Source organism: Plecotus auritus (genome assembly GCF_963455305.1).
Source record: "Plecotus auritus genome assembly, chromosome: 15".
NCBI classification, from domain to species: Eukaryota; Metazoa; Chordata; class Mammalia; order Chiroptera; family Vespertilionidae; genus Plecotus; species Plecotus auritus.
This window is the reverse complement of record NC_137781.1, coordinates 4,181,466-4,207,308: the sequence shown is the minus strand read 5'-3', so window position 1 is coordinate 4,207,308 and position 25,843 is coordinate 4,181,466. Positions and strand designations below refer to the sequence as shown.

General features: G+C 54.2%; 2 protein-coding genes across 3 annotated transcripts; one reads left to right on the top strand and one right to left on the bottom strand.

Annotated features, from left to right (window-relative positions):
• Positions 1-5,765: 5,765 nt before the first annotated feature.
• Positions 5,766-14,616, bottom strand: MCEE (methylmalonyl-CoA epimerase). The gene is made up of 3 exons (XM_080651607.1): positions 14,542-14,616; positions 9,533-9,870; positions 5,766-6,322 (listed from the first exon to the last, which is right to left on the bottom strand). Exons 1-3 carry the CDS (start codon positions 14,585-14,587, stop codon positions 6,170-6,172), a joined length of 537 nt encoding a protein of 178 aa, XP_080507733.1. The 5' UTR covers positions 14,588-14,616; the 3' UTR covers positions 5,766-6,169.
• Positions 14,617-15,451: 835 nt separating this feature from the next.
• Positions 15,452-25,094, top strand: MPHOSPH10 (M-phase phosphoprotein 10). Of its 2 annotated transcripts, XM_080651824.1 has the most exons (12): positions 15,461-15,627; positions 16,237-16,933; positions 17,679-17,833; positions 18,533-18,722; positions 18,862-19,032; positions 19,999-20,140; positions 20,294-20,361; positions 20,984-21,121; positions 22,009-22,119; positions 22,933-23,040; positions 23,770-24,000; positions 24,668-25,094. In XM_080651824.1, exons 1-12 carry the CDS (start codon positions 15,539-15,541, stop codon positions 24,815-24,817), a joined length of 2,250 nt encoding a protein of 749 aa, XP_080507950.1. In that variant the 5' UTR covers positions 15,461-15,538; the 3' UTR covers positions 24,818-25,094. The 2 variants fall into 2 exon arrangements, with proteins under 2 accessions (XP_080507951.1, XP_080507950.1); XM_080651825.1 differs by lacking the exon at positions 18,862-19,032 and having other exon boundaries at positions 15,452-15,627.
• Positions 25,095-25,843: the final 749 nt, after the last annotated feature.

Below are 25,843 nucleotides of genomic sequence, written 5' to 3'. Positions count from 1 at the left end.
CTGCAAAGAAAACAGCATTGTGGGGTGTCGTTTCTTCTTACTGAAGGACTGTGGAGGAGACCCTATTCCCACGGAGACCGTGAGCAGCGGCAGGTGCGGGCCTGGAGCCGCCAGAGCCGCCGGGGAGGAACGCAGGGCTGGAGGGTGGAGGCGGTCCTCCGGCGGGACGCCACGGGAAGCCCTGGGTGCAGCCGTGCCTGCAGCCCCTGCGGCTAGACGTTCCCGTGTTTTTTTTTTTTTTAAGCCTGTTAGAGTCCCCGTCCCGTGACCTCCAGGGCCTGGCCTGGTCCGAGACAGGGAGGCCACGGCTTCCTTGCTGCAGCGAGTGCCACAGGTGCATGAGGCAGCAGCGGCCACGCGAGGCCCCAGAGCAGCAGCGTTTGCTGTCACGGGGCCTCTTCCCGTTCCAGAAGCCATCTCCCTGGTTGCCTGCATCTTCCAGGTGGAAGCGCGTTTCAGAAGGAATCAGAGCACTGAATAGGTCGAGCTTGTGGGGGCAGCGGCTCGGGGAGGTCTCTGTAGCAACGCCTCCCACGGCTGGACCCGCTGTCCCGAAAGGCACAGAGTATGCTGGGCCCGAGTCAGTGTGTCACAGGGGCATGGGCGGGGGGTGCTGTGGATGGAGGGAGCGCTTTGCACACATCGGCGCTGGGCTCTGTGGTGATCCTCAGCATGGCGTGGGCCCCTTGGACGGCTTTTCCAGGGCCAGGACCGGGAGCTGAATGCCCTCCCCGCCAGGCTCCGAGTTCGCCTCTCCTTTCTTCCCTTGGTGGATGCCAGAGTACCCACATTCCCACGTCAGGACGTGGGGCCCGACGCAGGCGAATGTGCAATGACCTGGCCAAGGCTGAAAGCATTTCTGGTTGTCACAGACGGGGCCGATGCTTGTGGATAGGGACCGGGGTTGTTGCTGAACATCCTACAAGGCCTAGGGCAGCCCCCCACACAAAAGGGCCTGGGCCAAGCCGAGATGTCACCGGTGCCGAGACCGAGCAAATCTGAGTATCTTCTAATGTGTCCTTTCATTTACATTTAAAAAAAACCTTATCCTATATAATAAAGAGGGAATATGCAAATTGACCATCACTTCAGCACAAAGATGGCGGCGCCCACAGTGGAGGCGGGGTTTTCCGTAACACAAGATGGCTGCACCACAGCGGAGGCCGAGTTCCTGTAACGAGCCTTAACGAGCAATCAGCAGGGACCTGAGGCTGCGCCTCCCCCGACCAGTGGGGCTTGACAGGGCACCTCAGGCCGAGCCCCCCACCCGGCAGGGCTTGACGGGGGACCTCAAGCCATGCCCCCCGCCCAGTGGGACTTGATGGGGGACCTCAGGCTGCTCCCCCCGCCCCAGCGCCAGGCTGGGGACCTCAGGCCATACGCTCAGCCTGGTGGGACTTGATAGGTGACCTCAGGCCACACCCTCCACCCTGGCACCAGGCTGGGGGACCTGAGGCCGTGCCCCTTGCCCTGGCACTGGGCCAGGGGACCTGAGGCTGTGCCCCCCGCCTGGCGGGGCTTGACAAGGGTGGGACCCAGCCGGGGGGGGGGCAGCCAGGTCTGGGTCTCACTCAACTTTGAGGTGGGGACTTGACTCTGGGTCCTGTGGTGCACCCCAGACTCTGACAGGAGGAAGATTTTCATACACATTTTACTACTTTTCTTTCATCTCTGACACTTCTATTATAGAGAAAGGGCAAATAGCAATATTAAATATTTCCTCTAATTAATCTCCTTTTAATGTGCACGAATTTCGTGCACTGGGCCACTAGTAAATATATAAAAGCTCGTCACAAGTGGGGAATGACTTAAAGCAATAAAAAGCATTGCCACAGCCCTAGCCAGTTTGGCTGAGGATAAAGTGTGCGCCTGGGGACTAAAGAGTCCCGGGTTCAATTCCAGTCGGGGGCACAAGCCAGGGTTGTGGGCTCCATCCCCAGCAGGAGGCAGCTGGTCAATGATTCTCTCTCATCATTGATGTTTCTATTTCTCTCTCCCTTCCTCTCTGAAATCAATAAAAATATGTATTAAAAAGAATGTAACACATTGCTCGATGTCTATGGTCTCTGAGAACGCAGAGATCCAGACAGTGGCAGGGCTGTGACCAGCTTCTGGGTCCCTCCCAGGGAGGTGGGGTCTTCCTCGCAGCCCCTCCCCTGCCCCCCGTGGTCCTGCTGGCCGCTCCTGGGCAGAGCAGTGGCACTTGGTAATTTTCCCGGTGATGCCTGGGCCCTGTCATTGCACCCCAGACCCAGGCCTGGAGCTGACCCCCCAACACACACACAAGTGCCAACTGCTGGCCCAGCACCGTGTGCGGCCGTCCCAGCCTCCTCTCCGCAGCACCGCGGAGCACCTGCCAAGGCACAGGACAGCGCGGACAGACAGACAGACACCGCCTTAGGGACGAGGAGACGAGAGGTGGTGCCCTGGTGAGGAGGGCTGCAGGGAGGGCATTCGGGATCTTTCTGCTCCTGCGGCCGCCTTGCACCTGTTCCCTCCCCCACCCCCGAGCTCCCACCACCACTGTGGGCTCCTGGCTCCCTTCCCGGCCGCCTACCCGCCTTGGAAGGATGCCTAGAACCGGAAGGCCGCCTCCTGGCGTCCGAGGCGGGATGGGAGTATTGTTTCTTGGTGGCAGCGTCGCCCTCTCTGGCCCGGGGCTTGCTTTCTCAGGAAGCTTCTGTGCAGGCCGCTCTGGCGCCAAGCCGGCGTCCTGGGGGCACGGGCTCCAGCGCGGCCCTGGCAGCTTCGCCGCCCTGGCCCGTCCGCTCCCAGGAAGGCCGCCTGGGCTGCCAGCCGTGGAGCAGCCTTTCCCTCCGGACGTGGACCCCGGTCTGCAGGTCTTGGTCTGCGAGAGCATCTGACGGAACTGAAGTTACCCGCCCGTGCTCTGCGTGAGGCTGAGATGCTTTTGGCGTGGGCAGTAGCCGCTGACCTGACTACAGGTGTGTCATAAAACATGGTAATGGTATCTCAAACGCGCACGCACACACACACATACACACGCACGGGCTCTGGCTGCCAAGAGAGGTCTGGGGGATGGGAGTGGGTGCAGGGAGCCCAGACGAGGGGCGGGGGGAGCAGCAGATGGACCCGAGCTATTTGCCAGGCTGAAGAAAGAGGCCTTTGTGAGGGCTGTGTGTGCGTGTGCATGTGTGTACAATTGTTGGAGGCAAGGCCGTGTCAGAATTCAACCTCAGTCTCTGGCTTGTGCAACTTGAAGGAAGATGAGGCAGGCCTGTGGGGGAGCTCAAGTGTGTTTTCCACTGTTGCCATGACAACCATTAGCTTCTTGCCCTTAAGATAGGCTGGGCCTTCCATGGAGGAACAGGAATGACAACAGGCGTTAATTTCATGCTCAGCCACAGCAACCAGCCAGCCCTGGGGCCAGCACCAGAGCTGGGGGGGGGGGAGGGGGGTGGTTTTACACTCTGGCATGGGGACCAGGTTCTGCCATCCTCGGCTCCCGGGGCATCCCCTTCCTCGGTTCCCAGTCACCCGCGTTATGTTCCACAGCCTTGTTGCAAACAATCACAATTTTCATTAGCAAATGAGTTGGCGCCTGTTTTCCTCTGAGCTCAAATCCATTCCGATCACCTCGAGAAGGGCTGGGGATATCCGCCTCTTCGTGCACCTGAAACCACCTCGTGGCTTATCCTGGGAGACGGCCAGCCCCGCCCACCGCCCGTGGCCTCGGCCTGTGCGCCTGGCCCAGGGCAGCCCCACGCGCCTCATCTCCAAGTCCTCAGCAGGCGCCTCTCGGCAGCCTTCCTCTCACACAAGCCGTTCTGTCCGTTCATAAAGGTGCAGGGTGCGTTTTGTCTTCCCAACAACTCAGATGTGAATGACAGCGAGAGGCAGCTTTCTGAACACAAAGGCACAGGAAACACGGGTGCCAGGCTGAGGGCGCAGAACTCACCGCTGTTCTGGCTTTGAACCCGGCAGGGTGGCGCCATCCGCACTCACCCCCTGGCTGCGGGAGCCCGGGTCCCATCCGCAGGTCACCTCCAGACACAGAAACCGTTATTCCTGTCACTGGGAGCTGAGCGTGGCATCCAAGCAGAGAGGACCTACGAGGCCATACACTTCTCAGTCCCCTTTCTTAAAAGAACTGATTTTAGAGAGAGGGAGGGGGGAGGGAGGGAAGGGGTGAAGAGAGGGGGGAAGGGAGGGAAGGGGTGAAGAGAGAGGGGGGAAGGGAGGGAAGGGGTGAAGAGAGGGGGGGAGGGAGGGAAGGGGTGAAGAGAGGGAGGGAAGGGATGAAGAGAGGGGGGAAGGGAGGGAAGGGGTGAAGAGAGGGGGGAAGGGAGGGAAAGGGTGAAGAGAGAGGGGGGAGGGAGGGAAGGGGTGAAGAGAGAGGGGGGAGGGAGGGAAGGGGTGAAGAGAGAGGGGGGAGGGAGGGAAGGGGTGAAGAGAGAGGGGGGAGGGAGGGAAGGGGTGAAGAGAGGGGGGAGGGAGGGAAGGGGTGAAGAGAGGGAGGGAAGGGGTGAAGAGAGAGGGGGGAGGGAGGGAAGGGGTGAAGAGAGGGGGGAAGGGAGGGAAGGGGTGAAGAGGGGGGGAAGGGAGGGAAGGGGTGAAGAGAGGGGGGAAGGGAGGGAAGGGGTGAAGAGAGAGGGGGGAGGGAGGGAAGGGGTGAAGAGAGAGGGGGGAGGGAGGGAAGGGGTGAAGAGAGAGGGGGGAGGGAGGGAAGGGGTGAAGAGAGAGGGGGGAGGGAGGGAAGGGGTGAAGAGAGGGGGGGAGGGAGGGAAGGGGTGGAGAGAGGGGAGAAGGGAGGGAAAGGGTGGAGAGAGAGAGACTTTTGTTCCACATACCTATGCATTCACTGGTTGATCCTTGTATGTGCCCTTGACCAGAATCGAACCGGGGACCAGGCTAGGGCATTGCTGTTAACTTTTAAGTAACAACTCAATGCTCCGCTTGTCTTCCCTGACAGCAGGCTCAATGGGTACATACCTCAGCACCCAACTATCCGTGAGCTGTAAGATGTTAACACTTCCCCACACACCGTGCACTCATTCTATGCATCCACTGGAGATTCGGGAAAGTCACTCGATACTTGTTTAAGGCGGGGGGAGTGTGGGGGGGGGGCGGTTGGGAGGGTTAGACATCAACCAAAGAACCTGTATGCTTAGAGGCATAACCAGTGGACACAGACAATGGGGGAGGGGGGAGGGGTGGAGGCTGGGGCTGGGGGGCGGGGGCAGACTGGGAGAGGACACTGGTGGGTGAGGACGACATTTGTAATACTTTGAACAACAAAGAATTTTTAAAGAGGAAGAAAGTCCGGCCCAAGGCCTGCTCTGCCGCTCAGCCTCTGAGAGCTCGCTCCCTCCCTTCCCGCCTCGGCCACGCCGCTTTGTAACGGTTCACATCTATTTCACGAAGCCGCTTCCCGCGGACCGCGAGCGCCTCAGCAAGGGTTCTATCCTTCCGCACATCCCTCAGGGCTGCTGTGTCCCGGCACCCGAGTGACGGTCACCTCCACACGCACTGCCCCCCCCACGTCCACTGATCTTTACAAATGCGGCCGACTGTGCAGCCCAGAGCTCGCACCCAGTTCTCCACAAACCTTCCCGCCGGACGTGTAGGACTTAGCACCCCAAACACCTGCCCCGAGGGGCTTGTGAACAAGAGTTGTTCCAGAAAAGCCAAACGTCGGAGGCCATACTTCCTCTGTGTACCCATCCCGCCTCATCTCTCTCTCTCTCTCTCTCTCTCTCTCACACACACCCTTTCACACAGCTGGTGTACTGTCTGAAACGACCCCATTTTAGAACAGGAAGAATTTATTCCTATGAATGTGATTTTAATAATATTCCTTAGGCATTCAGTGATAAATATTTTCTCCAAATAAAGCCCCAAGTGATTAATACACACACACACACACACACAGTGTGTCCCCCCAAAAATGCATATGCATTTAGCTGATAGCTCAATTGATGTCTTTCTTTTCAGATTTAACCCATTGGAATTGTTACTTATCCAAAGGGTGTATACATTTTTGGGGACACACGCTGAGTATAGTAGCACATATACACACATATGTAATTTTTTGAATCTCAGCCTGTAATTTGGTTTTCAGCTTTGAAGTGACGGAAGGAGCGACGGGTTCAAAGCCAAGGTGCCCTCTGAGGAGCTTTCCCGGTCATCACGCAGCGTCTTACACGCATCAGGCCTGCTCCAGCTCCACCAGGACGCCCCCGCAGTCCTTGGGGTGCAGGAAGATGACGGGCTTCCCGTGGGCCCCTATTTTGGCCTCGTCACTTAGACTGCGGATCTTCTTTTCTTTCAAGTCCATCACAGCGGCGTTTATGTCATCCACCTGGAGAGGAAGACACAAGAGCGCATGGGAGACCATGGGGACACCACCTCACAGGGTCCTGAGACGAGAAGCCCCGCTCACGGCTCTCTCCGCCGCCCAAGGAGAGCCTTTGTGAAGCCACACGAACATCAGCTCCACTGCGGAGGGAAAAGACGCTGCGGCATCTTCCTGGGTGAGCAACCACGACGCTGAGATTTTCACCGTTTTCATCAAGAGCCTCGCTGCCTGAATGGGGTCTAGGGAAGGCACGGCTCGGTCCAGTCGACCCCAGACCCACCCCCTGGGGGCGGCCTGCAGAGGGGAAGCACTCGTGGCAGCACCCGTGAATTTAAAATGGTCTCTCTGGCCTGGCCGGTGGGGCTCAGCGGTTGAGCCCCAGGAACGGGGAGGGTAAGGTTGGTTTCCCGGTCAGGGCACGTGCCTGGGTTGCGGGCTTGATCCCCAGTGGGTGCAGGAGACAGCCAATAGATGATCCTCTCTCATCATCCATGTTTCTATCTCCCTCTCCCTTTCTCTGAAATCAGTAAGAATATACTTAAAACAAACAAATATACAAAAATACAATAATCTATAGGGCTTGTGTTGTGTTTCTAACGAGCAGCACTGGCAGTGATGTAACCCACGCCATATGTGGTCAGTGACAATTTCAAGGCCATCACCCTGGAACAAACGATGCTTTTGACCAGGGCAGTGGTCGGCAAACTGCGGCTTGCGAGCCACAGGCGGCTCTTTGGCCTCTTGAGTGTGGCTCTTCCACAAAATACCACGGCCTGGGCGAGTCTATTTTGAAGAAGTGACGTTAGAAGAAGTTTAAGTTTAAAAAATGTGGCTCTCCAAAGAAATTTCCATCGTTGTCCTGTTGATATTTGGCTCTGACGAATGGGTTTGCCGACCACTGGACCAGGGCATCTGTGGGGCCGAGTCCCAAGACAGCCCGTCAGATTCTGAGGAAGATCAAGGTTGTTTAAACCAGCTGACTGGAGTAAGCCCCTCCGCCGGGGACAGCTCCCTCTCGGACCGAGGACTGTTCGCCTAGGGAAGCCACTCGATTTTTCACGGAGAGCAGCGACTAATGATGGTGTCTCATGTTAACATAAGGACTAACCCACCACTTTCCACAACTTCCCGTCACCCACCTTCGTTTTACACTGAACCACATTTTCACCTCCCTCCAATCTCCACTCTTAAATCCACTGCTGGTTCCTGAGCTCGCACTACCCCCACCTCACTGCGCTTCTCACTCACACCGGCTCCTTTGAAGGCCTGGGCTCTGATGTAGGACCCAGTCAGCGCAGTGTGGGACAGGGGACCGCGGGTTCAAAGGCGGGGGATCCTGCTTGTCATCCTTGGGGGTCTCAGATAGACCCCAAGTCCATGCAATAAAGACTCGCAGCCAAAATTAACCTTCTAAGACGGGGTGACGGCGAACTGTTAGGCCTTATAAGTTCCCTGCCTAACATCTATGGCCCCCACCTCGGATTTTAAGTTGAGTTCATACAATGAGGGCCATCGGCACCGTCTAGCGGTGCAGATGCTGGAATCAGAACAAATCTGGTTTGGACAAAACTGGTTAGCAGCCTGCCACTCACTAGTCGTGTGGCTATGGGCAAGCTAGTCTCAGTCCGCCTCCTCACCGGGGAGGACGGCGCCCTCCTGGGGTAGCTGTAAGAAATGCAGAGAATAATGCGGGCGGCGCACTTGCTGGACGGGCCGCTGTTTCGATAACTCTCTGCCTTTCCCCTGCTACTCCCTCTGCCCGGAAGGGCTTCCTCCTCGTCCCCCTGGGGAATCCCTTCTCAGATGCCCTCCCACCTCCTCGGCCTGCCACCAGCAGTCAGCCTTCCCCTCGTCTGTGAGTGAGGAGACGCGGACGTGAATTCTGCTTCTCACAGGACAGACTGCCTGCTACGGCTGCCCCTCCCCACGGTGGGCACGGTCCGTCCCGTTCACTGCAGAACCAAGTCCTCAGTAGCGCGCACACAGTAGGCTCTCCAATGCTAGTGTGTCTGCGATGCGAACCGAGTCAGTCCTTGAAATCAACACGCCTCTCTTCTGGATTCGGAGAGGCCTAACTGTGACATTCCTCCTATCAGAAGAAATTAAACTGGAGGGTAATGGCTGTTGCTGATATTCCAAAAAGGCAGTCATCTGAGCATGAGCCTCTACTGATGAAGGCTCCCAGGAGGAAGGTGTAGGCTAACACGCCATGTTCTTCAGGAACTGTTAGCAGACACAATTGAAAATGCGTTGCTTTTGTAGTAAGAAAGAAGTTTGCAGAACCTTCAGGACAGGAAACCAGCATGAATACTCAGCATGAATACGGGACTTCTCACTTCATCAGGTCTTTTCACTGCTGCTTCTAACTGCCTTGTGGGAGTGAGAGCAGCTGCATTCCTGTTATACTGGAGGTCACATGTGATCAATAAATCAGAGTGGAAACTCAAATCTGTTTGGCCAACTTCGGTGACTTGTAAAAAAAAATGTTTTTATTTATTTCAGACAGGGAGGGAGGCAAAGGGAGAGAGAGAGAGAAACATCAATGATGAGAGAGAATCATCGAATGGCTGCCTCCTGCACGCCACCCACTGGGGATCCAGCCCACAACCCGGGCAGGTACCCTGACTGGGAAGCGAACCGGGACCTTCTGATTCGTAGGTTGATGCTCAGCCACTGAGACGCGCTGGCTAGGCTTCAGAGTCTTTTGTAGAAGCTGTCGAGTCCAGATTTGATAGACTATATTATTATTTGCAGTTTTCTAGAGGAAGAGAAAATATATCTATAGATCCATCTTTGAGTGGGACCAATAATACCACTCTTCCCCTTTAAAGAACTTCATGCCCTAGCCAGTTTGGCTCAGTGGCTAGAGCGTCAGCCCAAGGACTGAGGGGTCCCAGGTTCGATTCCGGTCACGGGCATGTGCCTCGGTTGCGGGCTCCATCCCCAGCCCTGGTCAGGGTGTGGGGTGTGGGAGGCAACCAATCGACGAGTCTCTTTTTCTCTCTCACATTGATGCTTCTCCCTCGCTGTCTCTTCCCCTCCCTTCCACTCTCTCTAAAAATCAATGGGAAAATATCTGCAGGTGATTAGCAAAAAAAAAAAAAAAAAAAAAAAAAAAAAAGACCTGCATACAAAATTTCTGATGACAGTGACCGTATCAGTCTCGAGAAGCAAAAGACCTTCTGTGAGAGAGAAATGTAAGATCCACAATACCTCAATGCAGACGTGGTGCATCCCCCCGGCCTTGTTCTTCTGCAGAAATCCCGCAATCGGACTGTCATTTCCCAGCGGGTGAAGCAGCTCCATTTTGGTGTTTCCGAGGTCGACGAAAACAACAGATACTCCGTGCTCGGGAAGAGGGGACACCTCGCTCACCTGGGCCCCCAGGACGTCCCGATAAAACGCCCTGGCCTTTTCCAAGTCCGGCACTGCTATGGCCACGTGATTGAGCCGCCCCAGGGCCCACGCGGCACCTGCCACACCGCGGGAGGCCTGGGAGGCGGAAGGGGCTCTCGCTGCGGGAACGGGGGCCTGAAGTCGTGACAGCAGCCCTGGAAAACGGAACAGTCGTTGACATCCTCCCTCTGACATTCGTGCACGTACAGAACTATCCCTAAACGGAAGTACTCACTCCCTTCTGCAATAACTGCCTGAAATTAAAAAGCTAATTCTGAGCTATTTTGTTTTAGATCCAGAGCAAAGAATGGTCTCTTCCATAATGGCTTACGATTACTGGTAACACGTAAAGGGAGGGTGGCTGCCATTACTCAGAACGACTTGCTGTTCTCGGCACTCCGCACAGACAAGCTTGCATGTGACAGTGAAGGAACACACTTCCCGACCAGAACAGTTCTGTTCCTGATCTATAACCGGTTTTTGGGGTTTACAGTCTGTAACAAGTCCATGAAAGCCCTGACCATACAGTGCTTTTTTTTTTTTTTTTAATATATTTCTTTATTGATTTCAGAGAGGAAGGGAGAAGGAGAGAGATAGAAACATCAACGATGAGAGAGAATCATAGATCGGCTGCCTCCTGCACACCCCCCACTGGGGATCAGGCCTCAGCACAGGCATGTGCCCTTGGCCGGACTCGAACCCCGGACCCTTCAGTCCGCAGGCTGATGCTCTCTCCACTGAGCCAAGCCGGCTAGGGCCCATACAGTGCTTTTTGATGTGCGTTTTATTTGAATGTCTGTCGACCAGCCAGAATACCTCATTGTTGGGGGGAGAAGCAGCAAAGATCTCCCCACCCGGGTCATCTCCGCAAGTGAAGAGACAGCTGGAGGAGGTTGGCAGGCGTCTCTCCCCCATCGATGTTTCTGTTGTGTTTTTTGTTCTCTCTCTCCTGTCTCTCTCTTCCACTCTTAAGAAAATCAATGAAGCCCTACCTGGTGTGGCTCAGTGGATAGAGCGTCGGCCTGCGGACTGAAAGGTCCCAGGTTCAATTCCGGTCAAGGGCACGTACCTTGGTTGTGGGCACATCCCCAGTGGGGGGTGTGCAGGAGGCAGCTGATGGATGTTTCTCTCTCATCGATGTTTCTCTCTCTCCCTCTCCCTTCCTCTCTGTAAAAAAATTAATAAAAATATATTTAAGAAGAAAATCAATGGAAAAAAAATATATCCTGAGGACTAACAACCCCAAAAATCTCACTCCACAACTAAAGACTGCTTGCACTTGGCCCATGCTTTGGCACACCCGGATCATCCCATGAATCCACACCTTACTGTTTTCTTTCTTTTTTAAAAAAAGTATATTTTATTGGTTTTTTTACAGAGAGGAAGGGAGAGGGATAGAGAGCTAGAAACATCGATGAGAGAGAAACATCGATCAGCTGCCTCCTGCACACCTCCCACTGGGGATGTGCCCGCAACCAAGGTACATGCCCTTGACCGGAATCGAACCCGGGACCCTTCAGTCCGCAGGCCGACGCTCTATCCACTGAGCCAAACCGGTTTCGGCCACAACTTACTGGTTTCTGGCCAGTACTCTCCTTTCGCTCTGGAAAAGGTCACAGGGCTCTGACTGTAGGACGTGCTTGGTAGGGTTTCAGTGTTTGCCGACTACTGACACCCTGGTGGTATTCTAAGCCTCGTCTTCTTTTTGCATTTTGATGCAGTAACACTGACTTACAAATTTCCCCCGTTAACATTAGCCCAGGTCTGTCTGACATCAAGGTCAGTGTTGTTAAACCGTGATGTTGAGCGTTCTCGTTCCTCTGAAATGCTCCATCCTCCTTTCTGATCCTCAGTTTTTAGTGTCTTTAGTGTATGCTCCATGAGCCGTGTCGACTTGCTAAGAGATGGCTTTCTTTTTTTTTTTTTAAATATATTTTATTGATATTTTTACAGAGAGGAAGGGAGAGGGATAGAGAGCTAGAAACATCGATCAGCTGCCTCCTGCACACCCCCCACTGGGGATGTGCCCGCAACCACAGTACATGCCCTTGACCGGAATCGAACCTGGGACCCTTGAGTCCCCAGGCCGACGCTCTATCCACTGAGCCAAACCGGTTTCGGCTAAGAGATGGCTTTCTGAGAGACAAGATGACTCTTTTATGAGTTTGGTGGTTTTTTTTTTTTTTTTTTAGGGGGGGGTGCGGGGCAAAGGGCAGCTTGCAATGGTGTGTGCGGTAAGATGCTGACTCGTAATTTTACGGAGAAGAGGAAGGAGGGCCTGGGAGGGCGTGTCCGTGGCAAAACTTGCCTATCACCTGCTCATTAGAGATTCGTTTTAACCAGACTTTGGTGCAGGTGTCCTCAAACATTTTAAACAGGGGACCAGTTCACTGTCCCTCAGACTGTTGCAGGACCGGACTATAGTTTTTAAAAAAAAACTATGAACAAATTCCTATGCGCACTGCGGGCCCGGGACGAGTCGGCTGCTAAGCAGGACAGGCAGCAGCACCCAGCGGGCTGGATAAATGTCCTCGGCGGGCCGCATGTGGCCCGCGGGCCGTAGTTTGAGGACCCCCGGGTTATAGTATTTTTTCACGTACGTGTAGCACCTCTTTATACTGGTCATGTGCGGAGGCTCCTGTTCTGCACTTGTCTCCTTGGGGCTCAGCACTCAGCCAGGACAGACGGGTAAGACAGACTATAGTGATCGCCCTGGCTGGAGTTGCTCAATGGTTAGAGCGCCGGTCCGCACACGGGAGGGTCTCGGGTTCGATTCCCGGTCAAGGGCGTGTACCTGGGTTGCAGGTTCGATCCCTAGTCCTGGTCAGGGCACATGTGTGGGAGACAACTAATCGATGTGTGTCTCTCTCACCCATGTTTCTCTCTCCCCCCGCCCCTCCTTTCCTTCCACTCTCCCTAGAAATCAATGAAAAAAATATCCTCACTCCTTGGGTGAGGATTAAAAAAAATTTTTTTTTTTTTTAAAGACAACAGTGATCCCCCTAGCTGGTTTGGCTCAGTGGATGGAGCGACGGCCTACGGACTGAGGGATCCCGGGTTTGATGCCCAGGAGGGGGCGTGCAGGAGGCGGCCGATCCATGATTCTTTCTCATCATGGATGTTTCTCTCTCTCCCTCTCTGAAATCAATAAAAATACTAGTATACTGCCCTGGCCGGTGTGGCTCAGTGGATGGAGCGTCGGCCTGTGAACTGAAGGGTCCCGGATTCAATTCTGATCAAGGGCACAGGCTGGGGTTGCGGGCTCGGTCCCCAGTTGGGGGGCGTGCAGGAGGCAGCCGGTCCATGATGCTCTCTCATCGTGGATGCTTCTCTCTCTCTCTACCTCTTCCTTCCTCTCTGAAATCAATAAACAAATACATTTTAAAAATAAAATAAAAACACATGTTTTTATTACTGATTTGAGAGAGGGAGAGAGAGAAACATCCATGATGAGAGAGCATCAGGGACCGGCTGCCTCCTGCACGGCCCCCCCTCCTGGGGGTCCAGCCCGCACCCCGGGATGTGCCCTGAGCTCCTGGGTCCGAGGCCGGCCCGTGGGGCAGCCTTTTTTTTTTTTAAGGGAGACGCAGAGAACCAAGGCACCTACTAGCATTGCACCCGCGTCCCTCCTTCCCGCTTACACACAGGGAGCAGCGATCCAGGATGGGGGAGGGCGTGCTGGGAGGGTCAGCTGTCCAGGATGGGGGAGTGGGGGGACGCAAGCCGCTGTCCACGTCTGACCTTCAGGGGCTCCCGGCGGGCAGGGGGGGCTGGGAGACCAGCTCACGGTTTTGTTTTGTTTTTATTTGGTTAATCCTCACCTGAGGACCTATATACATGTGTGTATGTATGTGTGTGTATACATATATATATATATTTTAAGAGTGGAAGGGAGGGCCTAGCTGGTGTGGCTCAGTGGGTAGAGCGTTGGCCTGTGGACGGAAGGGTCCCGGGTTCGATTCCGGTCAAGGGCATGTACCTTGGTTGCGGGCACATCCCCAGTAGGGAGGTGTGCAGGAGGCAGCTGATCGATGTTTCTCTCTCATCGATGTTTCTAACTCTCTCTCCCTCTCCCTTCCTCTCTGTAAAATATCAATAAAATATATTTTTTAAAAAAAGAGTGGAAGGGAGGCAGTTGGGAGAGACTCATCGATGGGTTGTCTCCCGCACGCTTTCGGGCCTGCCCTAACCACTGAGCCCGCCGGCCGGGCTCACTCACGTGTCTGTTTTTGTGTTTTTTTTTGTTTTTGTTTTTATATATTTTATTGATTTTTTAGAGAGGAAGGGAGAGTTAGAAACATCGATCAGCTGCCTCCTGCACACCTCCCACTGGGGATGTGCCCACAACCAAGGTCCATGCCCTTGACCGGAATCGAACCCGGGACCCTTCAGTCCGCAGGCCTACGCTCCATCCACTGAACCACACCGGTTTCGGCCGTTTCTGTGTGTTTTTGTTCGAACGGGACCCGCCCTTCCTTCTGGTGTCTCTTCTCTAAGGAGCGCCCTCCAACACACTCACAGCCCCTCAGCCGTGGCCTTCTGACCCGGCCCGCTGTCTGTCCCCAAGGACAGGCTCCCCGTTGTCTCTCGGGGCTTCGTGAAAACGGGGCGCCGTCCCGGCACACCCTCCAGGGTGGCTGTGAGGCGCCCCCAGGAGGAGGCCCCCACCCCCTCCGCTAACCTGAGGCGTTTCTGGAAGCCACCTTCGGCCTCAGGGTGCGGACGGCGGCCTCGCACCGCGCCACCTGGCCGCCCCGCCTCGGTTCCGGGCCTCCCGCCCCCTGAGCCCCGCACCACGGCGAACCCCGACGGCGCGGGGTAGTCACCTCCTGCGCACGCCGCCGCCGCCGCCGCCCTCAGCACCTGCGCCATCTTGGGAAGCGACGGGCTACACCGCGACGTGCGTCAGGCGGGGCGTCAGCGGCTCGGCCGAGGGGCGGGGCAACGTGGCCAGAGGAGGAGCTGGGCGCTTAAGGGGGCGGGGCTACGTGCCCGAGGAGGGGCGGGGCAAGATGCCGGGGGCGGGCCTCCAACGCTAGGGGGCGTGGCGAGTGTTGCAGAATTCCCGCGGGGTGCTGGGTTTGGACCCGCTCTTCTTTTTTCTTTTTTTAAATTGTTTGAAGTATTACAAATAATAGTACATATGTCTCCTTTCCCCCCCATTGACCTCCCCCCGGCCTCCCCTTCCCCCCAGTACATGCCTTTACCTGCCCCCCCCCTCAGTGTCTTGTATCCATTGGTTATGCTGATATGCATGCGTACAAGTCCTTTGGTTGATCTCTTACAGCCCCCCCCCCCCCCCCCGCAAACCTCCCCTGCCTTCCCGCTGTAGTTTGATAGTGTGTTCAATGCTTTTTTTTGCCTCTGTATCTATTTTTTCCGCCATTTCTTTCCTTTAAAAAATCTTGCCTCTGCAGACTAGAAATAAACATATAATAACAAAAAATGTTTGCGTCCTGGACCCGCTCTTCTTTACCATACACTGTGCTGTGAAGCCACCTAGTGCATCGAAAGCGGACACTGAAAAGGAGAAGGCGTCACGCACTGTGGGACCCTCAGGAATGCAAAACAGATTTTTTTGGAGGCGTTCAAAGGCGCCGGAGCCCACCAATGGCTCGTTTCCGTTCCCTGCGCCGTCCCCTGCGCAAGCGCAGCGACGGTTCCCGCGCGGCCATTGGCTCGGGCGAGGGGTGGGTCCGGAACTTGTGTGCGGCGGAACCTTTCCCTCTGCGCTCCAGGTTGCGCGGGGCGCATCTCTGCGGCGCGTTTCCGGGCACCCTACTTCCTGGGCATGCGGCGCCGCGAGCTGAGTTTTAAACAGCCATGGCCCCGCCGGTCTGGCGTCAGCGGACTCTGAAGCGGTGTCTGGACGAGCTTAGCAAAAACACAAGCCGGCCGGAGAGCTTCCTCACGTAAGTGCGCGGAGCCCGGGCTCGGGATTGGGCCCAGGTCTCCGGTGGGCGCGGGCCGCAGGCCCCTGTCAATTTCTGGAATGGAGGGAAGCTCACGGGACTCGTAGATCTCTTTCCCCCAAACTTCAGATCGTTTCCGCCCCCTTAGCCTGTCAAAATTTCAGTCGCGTGCAGACTCACAGATACTGAGTTCACACTTGTATGTATTAAGGTGGCTCATCGGCAAGATTGTCCAGATTCTTGGGGACCAGAATCTATGCTTAAAATTGACATTTCCTTCAAATTGGATTTTGCACAAGACTGGGGCCTTATTTCCCCCCCTTTAATTTAAGAGGACTGCGAAATTATTACCAGACTGACGAATCTCAGAGCGAAGGCAGGGGGCGTGGTGGGGGGGTTGGAAAGGGATTAACCAAAGTCCTTATGTGTGTATATACGTATCGCATGGACACAGACAGTAGTACGGGGAAGGATAGGGTGGGGCGCGGATGGGAGGTGGAGCGGGTCACTGCGGAGGGGGGAAGGTGACGTCTGTAATACTTTAAACAATAAAGATAAATTTTTTAAAAAAAAGATCTTATTTAAATTCTTCCCCTGCTCCCTCGCTAGGATTCAAGATGAATTGGCATCAAACTTCACTTCCTTAACCAAAGTACTTTATGACTTTAATAAAATCCTGGAGGGCGGCAGGATCCACGGGAGTCCTTTACGGAAGCTGGTGGTACAGGGTTTTGACGACGAGCAGATTTGGCAACAACTGGAACTGCAAAATGGGCCGGCGTTGCGGTACTTGGAGCATGCGGTCCGTGAGGCCATTGAAGAGGAAGGCCTCAGTCTCCTCCCGGAGGAGGAAGAGCTGGAGGGTGAAGAGGATGGCTCAGAGATGGAGGCGGAGGGCCAGGAGGGCCTAGAACAAGATGTGCAGGAGGAGGACCAGGAGGAGGAGGAGGAGGAAGGGTCAGACCTGAGTGGTGATGATCCCAAAGGAGAGGAGACAACCAAACACCCCGGCAACGGCGGTCTGAGGAAAAGCCCCGTTTTCAGCGACGAGGATTCTGACCTTGACTTTGATATCGGCAAGCTGGAACAGCAGAGCAAGGTGCCAGGCAAGACGCCCCAGAAACCCAGGGAGAAGTCCCTGGTGGATGATAAATTCTTCAAACTCTCTGAAATGGAGAGCTTTTTAGAAACCATGGAAAAAGAAGAGGAACGAAAAGAGGACGACGAGGACGAAGAGATTGACTTATTTGAAGACCTGGATTCTGATGGAGATGAGGGAGGGCTGTTCGGAAGTCGGAAACCTAAGGTAACGTGTTGGGAGAGGAGGGAAAGAGTGCCTTCTACCCTCCTCAAATTGCATTCTGTTCTGTTTCTTCCAGAAGAGGTGGACATAACCTCCAAACTCCCCAGGGCATAAGTGAAATATTTAGATCGGCTCAAAGAAATGGACGAAAAATTAAACCGGAGCCGCCATTGCCTTATCGTAGGCCACTGTTAGCTTAGTAGCCATCATGACACCTGTTAGAGACGTTCAGCACTTCCCCTCAAACATGTATTCCCACCAAGCACCGCAAATAATAGTGACAGGAAGGCATTTGTGTACGTTACCAGGCAGGGATGTTTTGGAAATCATTGTAGTTAGAAGATGAAGAGAGAGGAATAGCGTATAAAGGATTCCTCCTTTTAGTTTGCTATAGCCTCCAGAGGACCTCAAACTACGGCCTGCGGGCCACCTGCGGCCCGCCGAGGACATTGATCCGGCCCGCCGGGTGCCGCTGCCTGTCCTGCTTAGCAGCCGACTCGTCCTGGGCCCGCAGTGCGCATAGAAATTTTTCATAGTTTTTTTTTTTAACTATAGTCCGGCCCTCCAACGGTCTGAGGGACAGTGAACTGGCCCCCTGTTTAAAATGTTTGAGGACCCCTGGGTCGTTCTCAGGGTCTCTTGGTAGTGTCATTAGCTGGCCCGTTTTCCCTATACGTTACTTAATACACTCACATAAGCGTGGCTTAACGCACGTTCCTGTCCTTCATGAAAAGTGTCTTTGTTTCAGTTAGGTAAAAGTTCCAGAAACCTGAAATACAGAGATTTCTTTGACCCGGTGGAAAGTGATGAAGACACGGCAGGTGCTCCCGATGAGGGCCTGGGCTCCGATGCAGAAGAGGGAGGACCTGCTGACCGAGGCGGCGAGGAGAGCCTCTCTGACACGTGAGTGTTTTCAGTGACCCTTTCACGCAGGCATGGCGGGGCCCGTCGTGCGCATGCTCAGCTTCATGGGCCTGAGGAGTTAGGAGGTTCTCGGGGATCATGTCGTCTCCAGAGAGCCAGAGACAATCCACCTAAAAGGGCGTTAGGGTTCACCTGATGAGGGTCAGTGAAGCCTTTAGTGCAAGGAGCTTTGGTTTGTTTTTTTTGTGCCAATAAAGATAAACTATAGTTATTTGTGTGAGTTAACTTTGTATTATAGATCGATGTGTAATTTTTTTTCCTTTTTTTTTTTGTTTTGTTAATCCTCACCTGAGGATATTTTTCCCATTGAGTTTTTTAGAGAGAACATAAGGGAGGGAAGGAAGGAGGGGGAGAGAGAGAACCATCGATTGGCTGCCTCCCACCTGCACCCCGATCTGGACCAGAGATGGAACCTGGAACCCTTGGGTGCACGGGCCGACGCTCTAACCACTGAGCCAGGGCAGTAATTTATTCTCTTTATGTTGGACACTTTCTGTTCTATTTCACCTAAATAATTCCTTCTGTCATTCCTTAATAGCGGAATGCCTTTAGAAGTTCTGGATATTGAGTTGCATTAGGTATACAGAAGAGAACTTGCATGATGAGAAAATGTGTTTCTTTTTGTTTCCCTAATGAGAAAGGGGTGCTTTTCCTTCCGTAAGTGTTTTGATATCATAGGGATGAAGAGAATGACCTTGAAGAAACCGAAGACAATAAACAACGTAAAGAAACCTCCAAGAGAGTGACCTTCGCCCTGCCAGATGACGAGGAATCTGGAGATGATGAGGTTACGGAAGAGACAAGTGTCTTAAATGCACAGAGAGATCCTGCTGAAGTTAAATCCTCCTTTGAAAAAAGACAGGAAAAGGTAATCGATAGGAATGTAAGGGATTTGTCAGATGCTTTCCTGACTGGAACTTGCAGACTGCTAACTCCTCTCCTGTGTCTCTTGGTGGCATGCTGAATTATCCTTTAAAAAAAAAACCACATCTTGCTACTCTGTACAGCTCACTCCACAGAGACGCCCATGTGCAAAGCCGCTCACGTGTGAAAACGGGGCTGACGATCCCGGCCCCTGGCTCCGTTGTGGCGCCGCTGTAAACACCTGCTGCCTTCCTCCCTGCTGCCTTTGTACCCGTGGCATCTCCTTCCTCATTAGCTGGCCTGCGAACCTCCTGGTAACTGTGGCTGCTCTTACGCATGCGGCCTCCGTAAGAGCCCCTGAGACAGCTGTACGTAATGCCATCTCACGCACATCTCCCGAGGCTGATGAAGTTGATTCCCAGGCCACCCGACTCCAGGAGATAAGACGCCGTTTGGCAGGAATGTAGCCAGGCTCCAGTTATTTGGCTCGGTCACTGCGTTGTCTTCTGGAAGTCAGCGATGACTTGGATTGCCCTGTAGAGTCCCAGGGTCAGGCTCCGTCAGACACTGATGTTGTCATGGAAACATGACTTCATCTTGGAATGCTCTGATAACGAACGTTGTCGGTGGCTTGTGAATTAGATAGAGGATGTGACCGCAGAGCCCAGAAATACACCCAGCTGCTGCGGGGGGGGATTTAGTGTATCACAGACTTGGCATCTCAATTCAGCGAGGAAGATGGGGGTGGGGGTTAGTATATCGCAGCTCCCCACCCCACCACAGGCAGGAATAGGACGTCACCACTGTCAGGAGCCGTGCATTTCTTTCCCACTTTTAAAAATAGTAGTTCTGCCCTCACCGGTGTGGCTCAGTGGATGGAGCGTCGGCCTGCGGACTGAAGGGTCCCAGGTTCGATTCCGGTCAAGGGCATGTACCTTGGTTGCGGTCACATCCCCAGTGGGGGGTGTGCAGGAGGCAGCTGATTGATGTTTCTCTCTCATCGATGTTTCTAGCTCTCTATTCCTCTCCCTTCCTCTCTGTAAAATACCAATAAAATATATTTAAAAAATAAAAATAAAAATAGTTCTTTTACTCAATTATACGTCCAGTTTTGTTTCCTAAGTATGTGGTAACTCCGCCTCTCTCTCTCTCTCTCTCTCTCTCTCTCTCTCTCTCTCTCTCTCTCTCTCTCTCCCCCTCTCTCTCTCTCTCTCTCTCTCTCTCCCTCTCTCTCCCTCTCTCTCTCTCTCTCCCTCTCTCTCCCTTCCTCTCTCTCTCAGATGAATGAGAAAATCGCGGCGTTGGAAAAGGAGCTGCTGGAAAAGAAGCCGTGGCAGCTTCAGGGGGAAGTGACGGCACAGAAGCGCCCGGAGAACAGCCTGCTGGAGGAGACCCTGCACTTCGACCACGCCGTGCGCATGGGTGCGTGCCCGCCCGGTCCGGGAGGGGCGGGTGGGGCCCCAGAACTCCCATCCCTCTCCGTTCCCGGGTGTGGATGCCGCCGGCCGAGGCCCGCCCTCTGAGACCCACTGGCCTGGGCTAGAGCCACCTAATCACCCGTGTCCCTGCCTCCAGCGCCGGTGATCACAGAGGAGACCACCCTCCAGCTGGAAGACCTCATTAAGCAGCGGATCCGAGACCAGGTCCGTAAGAGCGAGGCTGCGCTTCGTTTAACGCTGGCGGGCGTGGGAATAGGCAGGACGCCCTGTCTTCATGGGAATTTTATGTCGGTTGCTCATGTAAAAGCCCTGAGTCTGCACTGAAGGTGTCCTCAGCGTCTGCGGTGTGAGGCGCGGTCCTCACGTGCCCCGGGGGTACAGGTGTGGTGCCAGAGGAGAGAGGGGGCCAGGGTCCCCTCGCCGTGCCGACCCGTTGGGTGGTGTGGGGTGAAGCTGGTGGCGGGTGTGGTGACTGACCTCTGACTCGATGTGGTCACACCCGGGACCCGGGGTCCGGGCACAGTATCTGATGTGACAGACGAGGGGTCCGTTTTTATTCCAATGTTAAAAACCTAGCAAAGAGCTTTTGCTGCGGAATTGGCCTTTTGTCCACTTGGAACACGGCGTGAGTGTCAGCCGTGTGCTCTGCTTTCCATAAGACTTCCCCTTGTGCGGCGAACAGTCGTTTCGGGGTTGGGAGTTACTTCCTTTGGCGACAGGCTGCTTCCCCTGGGGTGGCGGTAGGTACCGTGGGGGCAGGTCGTGAGCGAGCCTGGGCGGAAAGGACGCTTGGTGAGTGCGTGTGCCCCGGCCCCGCCCATTCCAGGCGTGGGACGATGTCGTCCGGAAGGAGAAGCCGAAGGAGGACGCGTTCGAATATAAGAAGCGGCTGACGTTGGACCACGAGAAGAGCAAGCAGAGCCTCGCGGAGATCTATGAGCAGGAGTACGTCAGGCTCAGCCAGGTGAGGGCCGCGAAGGCACAGCTGCTGTGCGGGGACGGGAGGGCCACTTCCGTGACGGCCGAAGTTCATGGGACAAACCGCGGGCGCTCGGTCCCTGGTCTGAGTGCGAGGCTCCGAGCACGCTCAGAATGGTGGGTTATAATGGTCCCACTGAGGGGAGAGGGAGGGTGGACTTGCAGTTCACAGTGGTCACCGGATACTTCACAGCTAGGGATTAACGTAGTTTCCAGCTACATTACAGTAATGCTACAAGTGAAAACGGTGTGTTTGATTGATGTCAGACAGGAAGGGAGAGAGAGAGAAACATCCATGATGAGAGAGAATCATGGATCGGCTGCCTCCTGCACGCCCTACGCTGGGCATTGAACCTGCAACCCGGGCATGTGCCCTGACGGGGAATCGAACCGTGACCTCCTGGTTCCATAGGTCGACGCTCAACCACGGAGCCACATGGCCGGGCAGTCAGTGCTACAATTTTTAAATCATTTCTCATTCATACTTTAGAAGTCGCTGGTGTGTTTTATAAGGTTATCAGTGAATCCATTCCTACTTTTAGGTCTGGTGGGTATTTTCGGTTTTTCTTTTTACTTAGATTCTTTAAAAAATATCTCTTAAATAGGACAAAGTCCAGTTTCCAACATAATAATTGTCAACTATTCCTTTACATTGGGTTTGATAGGAACGCGGCCAGTTGTGCTTGGGGATGAGGTGACACTGTTAAGAGTCCCACCAGCTGGGTTAATTAATGCCCCTTCAGCAGCAAGAGCCGGCAGTGTCCTCGCAGGTGGAGAGCTAGGAGGCTCGGTGCACAGTCAGGGGCCATGGGGCGTTGTCCGGTGACGCCCCTTCAGCCGCTTAGTCTGATGGTGTTAAACTTCCTCTCTAAGCAAAAAACAGAAGAAGAAGAAAACCCAGAGCACGTGGAAATCCAGAAGATGATGGATTCCCTCTTCTTAAAACTGGACGCCCTCTCCAACTTCCACTTCATCCCCAAACCAGTGAGTGTGCTCACCCTCCTGCGTGTACACAGAGCAGGTGTGATCACCGCCCCTTGCTGAGCTTGGCTGAGACTAGCTCTTCGTTCGGTGTCTGTTATCAGAGTCTGGTTTTAGGAGCTGGAAAATGAGAAAACGTATTAAATAGTTTATTTTGACTCATTTGTTCCAGTGAACATTTTTCCTTGTATCTTTCCCCATGTATTTCTTTTTTATTTAATACATTTTTAATTGATTTCAAAGAGAGGAGGGGAGAGGGAAGGAGAGAGAGAGAAACATCAATGATGAGAGAGAAACATGGATCGGCTGCCTCCTGCACGCCCCCTACTGGGGATCAAGCCTGCATCCCGGACATATGCCCTGACCGGGAATCGAACCGTGACCTCCTGGGTCACGGGTCGACTCCCAACCACACCGGCCAGGCTCCATATATTTCTTTCAGTGAGCCCCCCCCCTACCCCCCAACCAAGGGCAAGGTAATATGTACAGAAAGCAAAGGCTCTATTAAACAGCAGGTAAGATTGAGAACGTACACGAGCATGGGAGAGGGGAATGGTTCAGTCGCAGGTGAGAGAACTGGTGTGTGAGTCCGGCAGAGGTGTCCCGCAGAGGGGTAGGACGGGGTGCCCCCGGGGCAGCGCTGAGACAGGAGACCCCCTGAGGGCTGCCCGGTCAGCTTGGCTCCCGCCCTCTCACCGCTCACGTGTTAACCTCCCGCAAGCATTTCACGGGTCCGACCTTAAATTACTGGGCTCACAACTCCACTCCTCAGGTGCGGACTGCTTCTTACTCCTAACCACGTGTCCTCTCTTCCAGCCTGTCCCGGAGATCAAAGTTGTGTCCAACCTGCCGGCCATCACCATGGAGGAAGTCGCCCCCGTGAGTGTCAGCGACGCAGCTCTCCTGGCCCCAGAGGAAGTCAAGGTAAGGAGCCGGTGAAACGCGCAGGATCGGCTGATAAGCAGTTGTTCGCAGCCAGATCTCCATTGGTTGCCATTCCCCCGGAGCTTGTAGTTTTCAGTCTAACGTATCCCAGCAGTTCCCACGTATAATCAAATTAACTGTGTTGTAATGGTATTTAATATTCCAACACCGGACTCCTATAGTCAGCTGTTATTACGATCTGCAGGTGTGAGACTTATACAAAAGCTGTTGGTAAATAGCCAGTATCAGTATCTTGTCCTAGTCCACGGGAATCCAGCAGGGCTAGGCTTCAAACAAATTGCATATGTTGCATTATACTAGCAATCTCAACGTCAGCATTGCCCCTCACTCCACCCATTAAGTGCTTATCGGGAGTGGGTCGGGGTCTAGCACATGAGCCGTGGGTGTCGGTAGAGGTTGGCCAGGCCAAGGGCAGGGGGTCGCTGCCTGTGGACACGGGCGCTCATCCTGGCGCAGTAAGATCTGTCTTCCTGGCAGCACAGCCCCTCCCCCTCGCAGGCTGTGCTGCTCCCACACCCCGCTTCAGACCCTGCCGGGGGCTGGAGCTGGGGAGAGTGAGGCGGCTGAGCGCCCCGGAGGATCTCCTGTCTCTGAGACCCGGCACCCAGCCCAGTGGCCGGCATCAGCCGCGTAACACTGGGGCCACCTCGGCAGGTCCCCGTGCCGGCGGCCTGACTAACTAGTATGTTGGTGGTTACTTTTTAAAAGGAGAAGAATAAAGCTGGAGACATAAAAACCGCGGCCGAGAAAACAGCCACCGACAAGAAACGAGAAAGGAGGAAGAAGAAGTTCAGGAAGCGCCTGAAAATAAAGGAGAAGGAGCGGCGGAGGCGGCTCCTGGAAAAGGGCGGCGCCGCCCCCACGGGGAAGCTCAGCAAAGCCGCGGCCTCCGAGAAGCTCAAGCAGCTGACCAAAGCCGGCAAAGCCTCGCTGCTGCAGGTGAGCCAGCAGGCGCCGGAGGCCCGCAGGGAGGCGCGTGGCAGCATGCGGGTGACCCTGTCCACTGGGTGGCACAGCCCAGCCGGCGGCACCGCGCACCTGCGGGTGCAGAGGCCCCGGTGACCGGAACACAGCCTCACACCCTGCTCCTCACTGCACTTCTTGCTACTCCCTCTCCCCTTAAGTTTCAGGAGCACTAGAGCAGCGTCAAATGTAGACTATCTCTGTGCTGACTGGTTGAATGTTTCACAAGTTCGCCTAGTCCTTTTTTAATTTTTATATATAGGTGTGTGTTTGGGTATATATATAAAATGCATATATATTTTTATCCTCACCGAGGATATTTTCTTCCATTGATTTTTAGAGAGAGTGGAAGGAAGGAGGGAGGGGGAGAGAGTGAGGGAGAGGAACAGGGAGAGGAACATCGATGTGAGAGACACATTCATCCATTGGTTGCCTCCCACCGGGGCCGGGGATCAAACCTCCACCCAGGTACGGGCCCTTGACCAGGAATCAAACCGGAGACCCTTCGGTCCGGGGGCTGACTCTCTAACCACTGTGCACACCAGCCAGGGATCCATTTGTGTTTTGACAGGATGTTGTCGTCACTGGGGTTCTTCGCTTTGGGCACTTTTTGTACATGAGCACGTGTTATTTTTAATTGCAGGATGAAGGTAAGGACAAAGCCTTAAAGTCCTCTCAAGCCTTCTTTTCTAAGTTACAAGATCAAGTGAAAATGCAAATCAGCGACGCAAAGAAGACAGAAAAGAAAAAGAAGAAACGACAGGACATTTCTGTTCACAAACTGAAGCTGTAATATATTTGGACTGTAATGTAAATAGGAATGTAAGTTTATGTCCAGTCATCCTTCTGTTTTATAAATAAAGTGTTCTGAGAACTCTGCTTGGCCCGGGCGGCGGGTGTCTGAGAATTCCCCGTCGTAAAGAGAAACTCCAGGCTGCCTTTGGAAGCCCCAGTGTGGGCCGTGCAGGAGACAGCCAGTCCACGCTTCTCCCTCATCACTGATGTTTCTCTCTCTCCCTTTCCCTTCCTCTCTGAAATCAATAAAAAAATATATATATTTTTAAATGTTATTTCCTTTACAGTGAGGTCTTTCCTTCCCACACTTTCAAACTATAACTTCCCTCCCGCCCTCACCAATGCTCCTGCCTTTCTCTCCAAAGGACTTGTCTTCTGATTCTCTACGTCGTCAGTGGTCGGCAAACTCGTTAGTCAACAGAGCCGCCGTTTGCCGACCACTGCGCTACGTAACATACATTTCTATATTCCCTCTTCCTTCCTCAACCAGAATGTACTCTCCATGAAGGCCGGGATTCCCCACACCCATTGGACATCACCTCACTCGAGGGAGGCACTCGCTACGTACTGAATGGTGGACTCCCTATTCGTGTCCCTTTCTCTGTTCGTTCATGCAACCCATTTGTGAAGGGAGTAGTTAGCGCTGGCCCGTGTGGCAGGCAGTGAGCGGCCCAGGACAGCAGGGGGGCCGGGCTGAGGAAGCCTGCGTGCCGGTCGTTCTTGGGGGTGCTGGAGGCAGCTGGCGTCAGTGCTGCAGAGCCGCCGATGAAGCCACTTCTCAGACACAGCCATATTAGACATGAAATTCATAACCTCACGGCTAGACTAAAGATAAGTACCCCAACCTCATCCCTCCCTAGTCACACTAGTCCCCCCTGATCCGCCGTTTCCCTTTCCACCGTTTTAGTTACCTGTGAAGTGGGAAATGGCAGGAATAATTCATGTTTTAAATCGCCTGCCATTCTGTGTGACTTGGTCACTTCACCCGAGGGAAGGGTGCCTTTGTCCAGCGTGTTCGCACTGT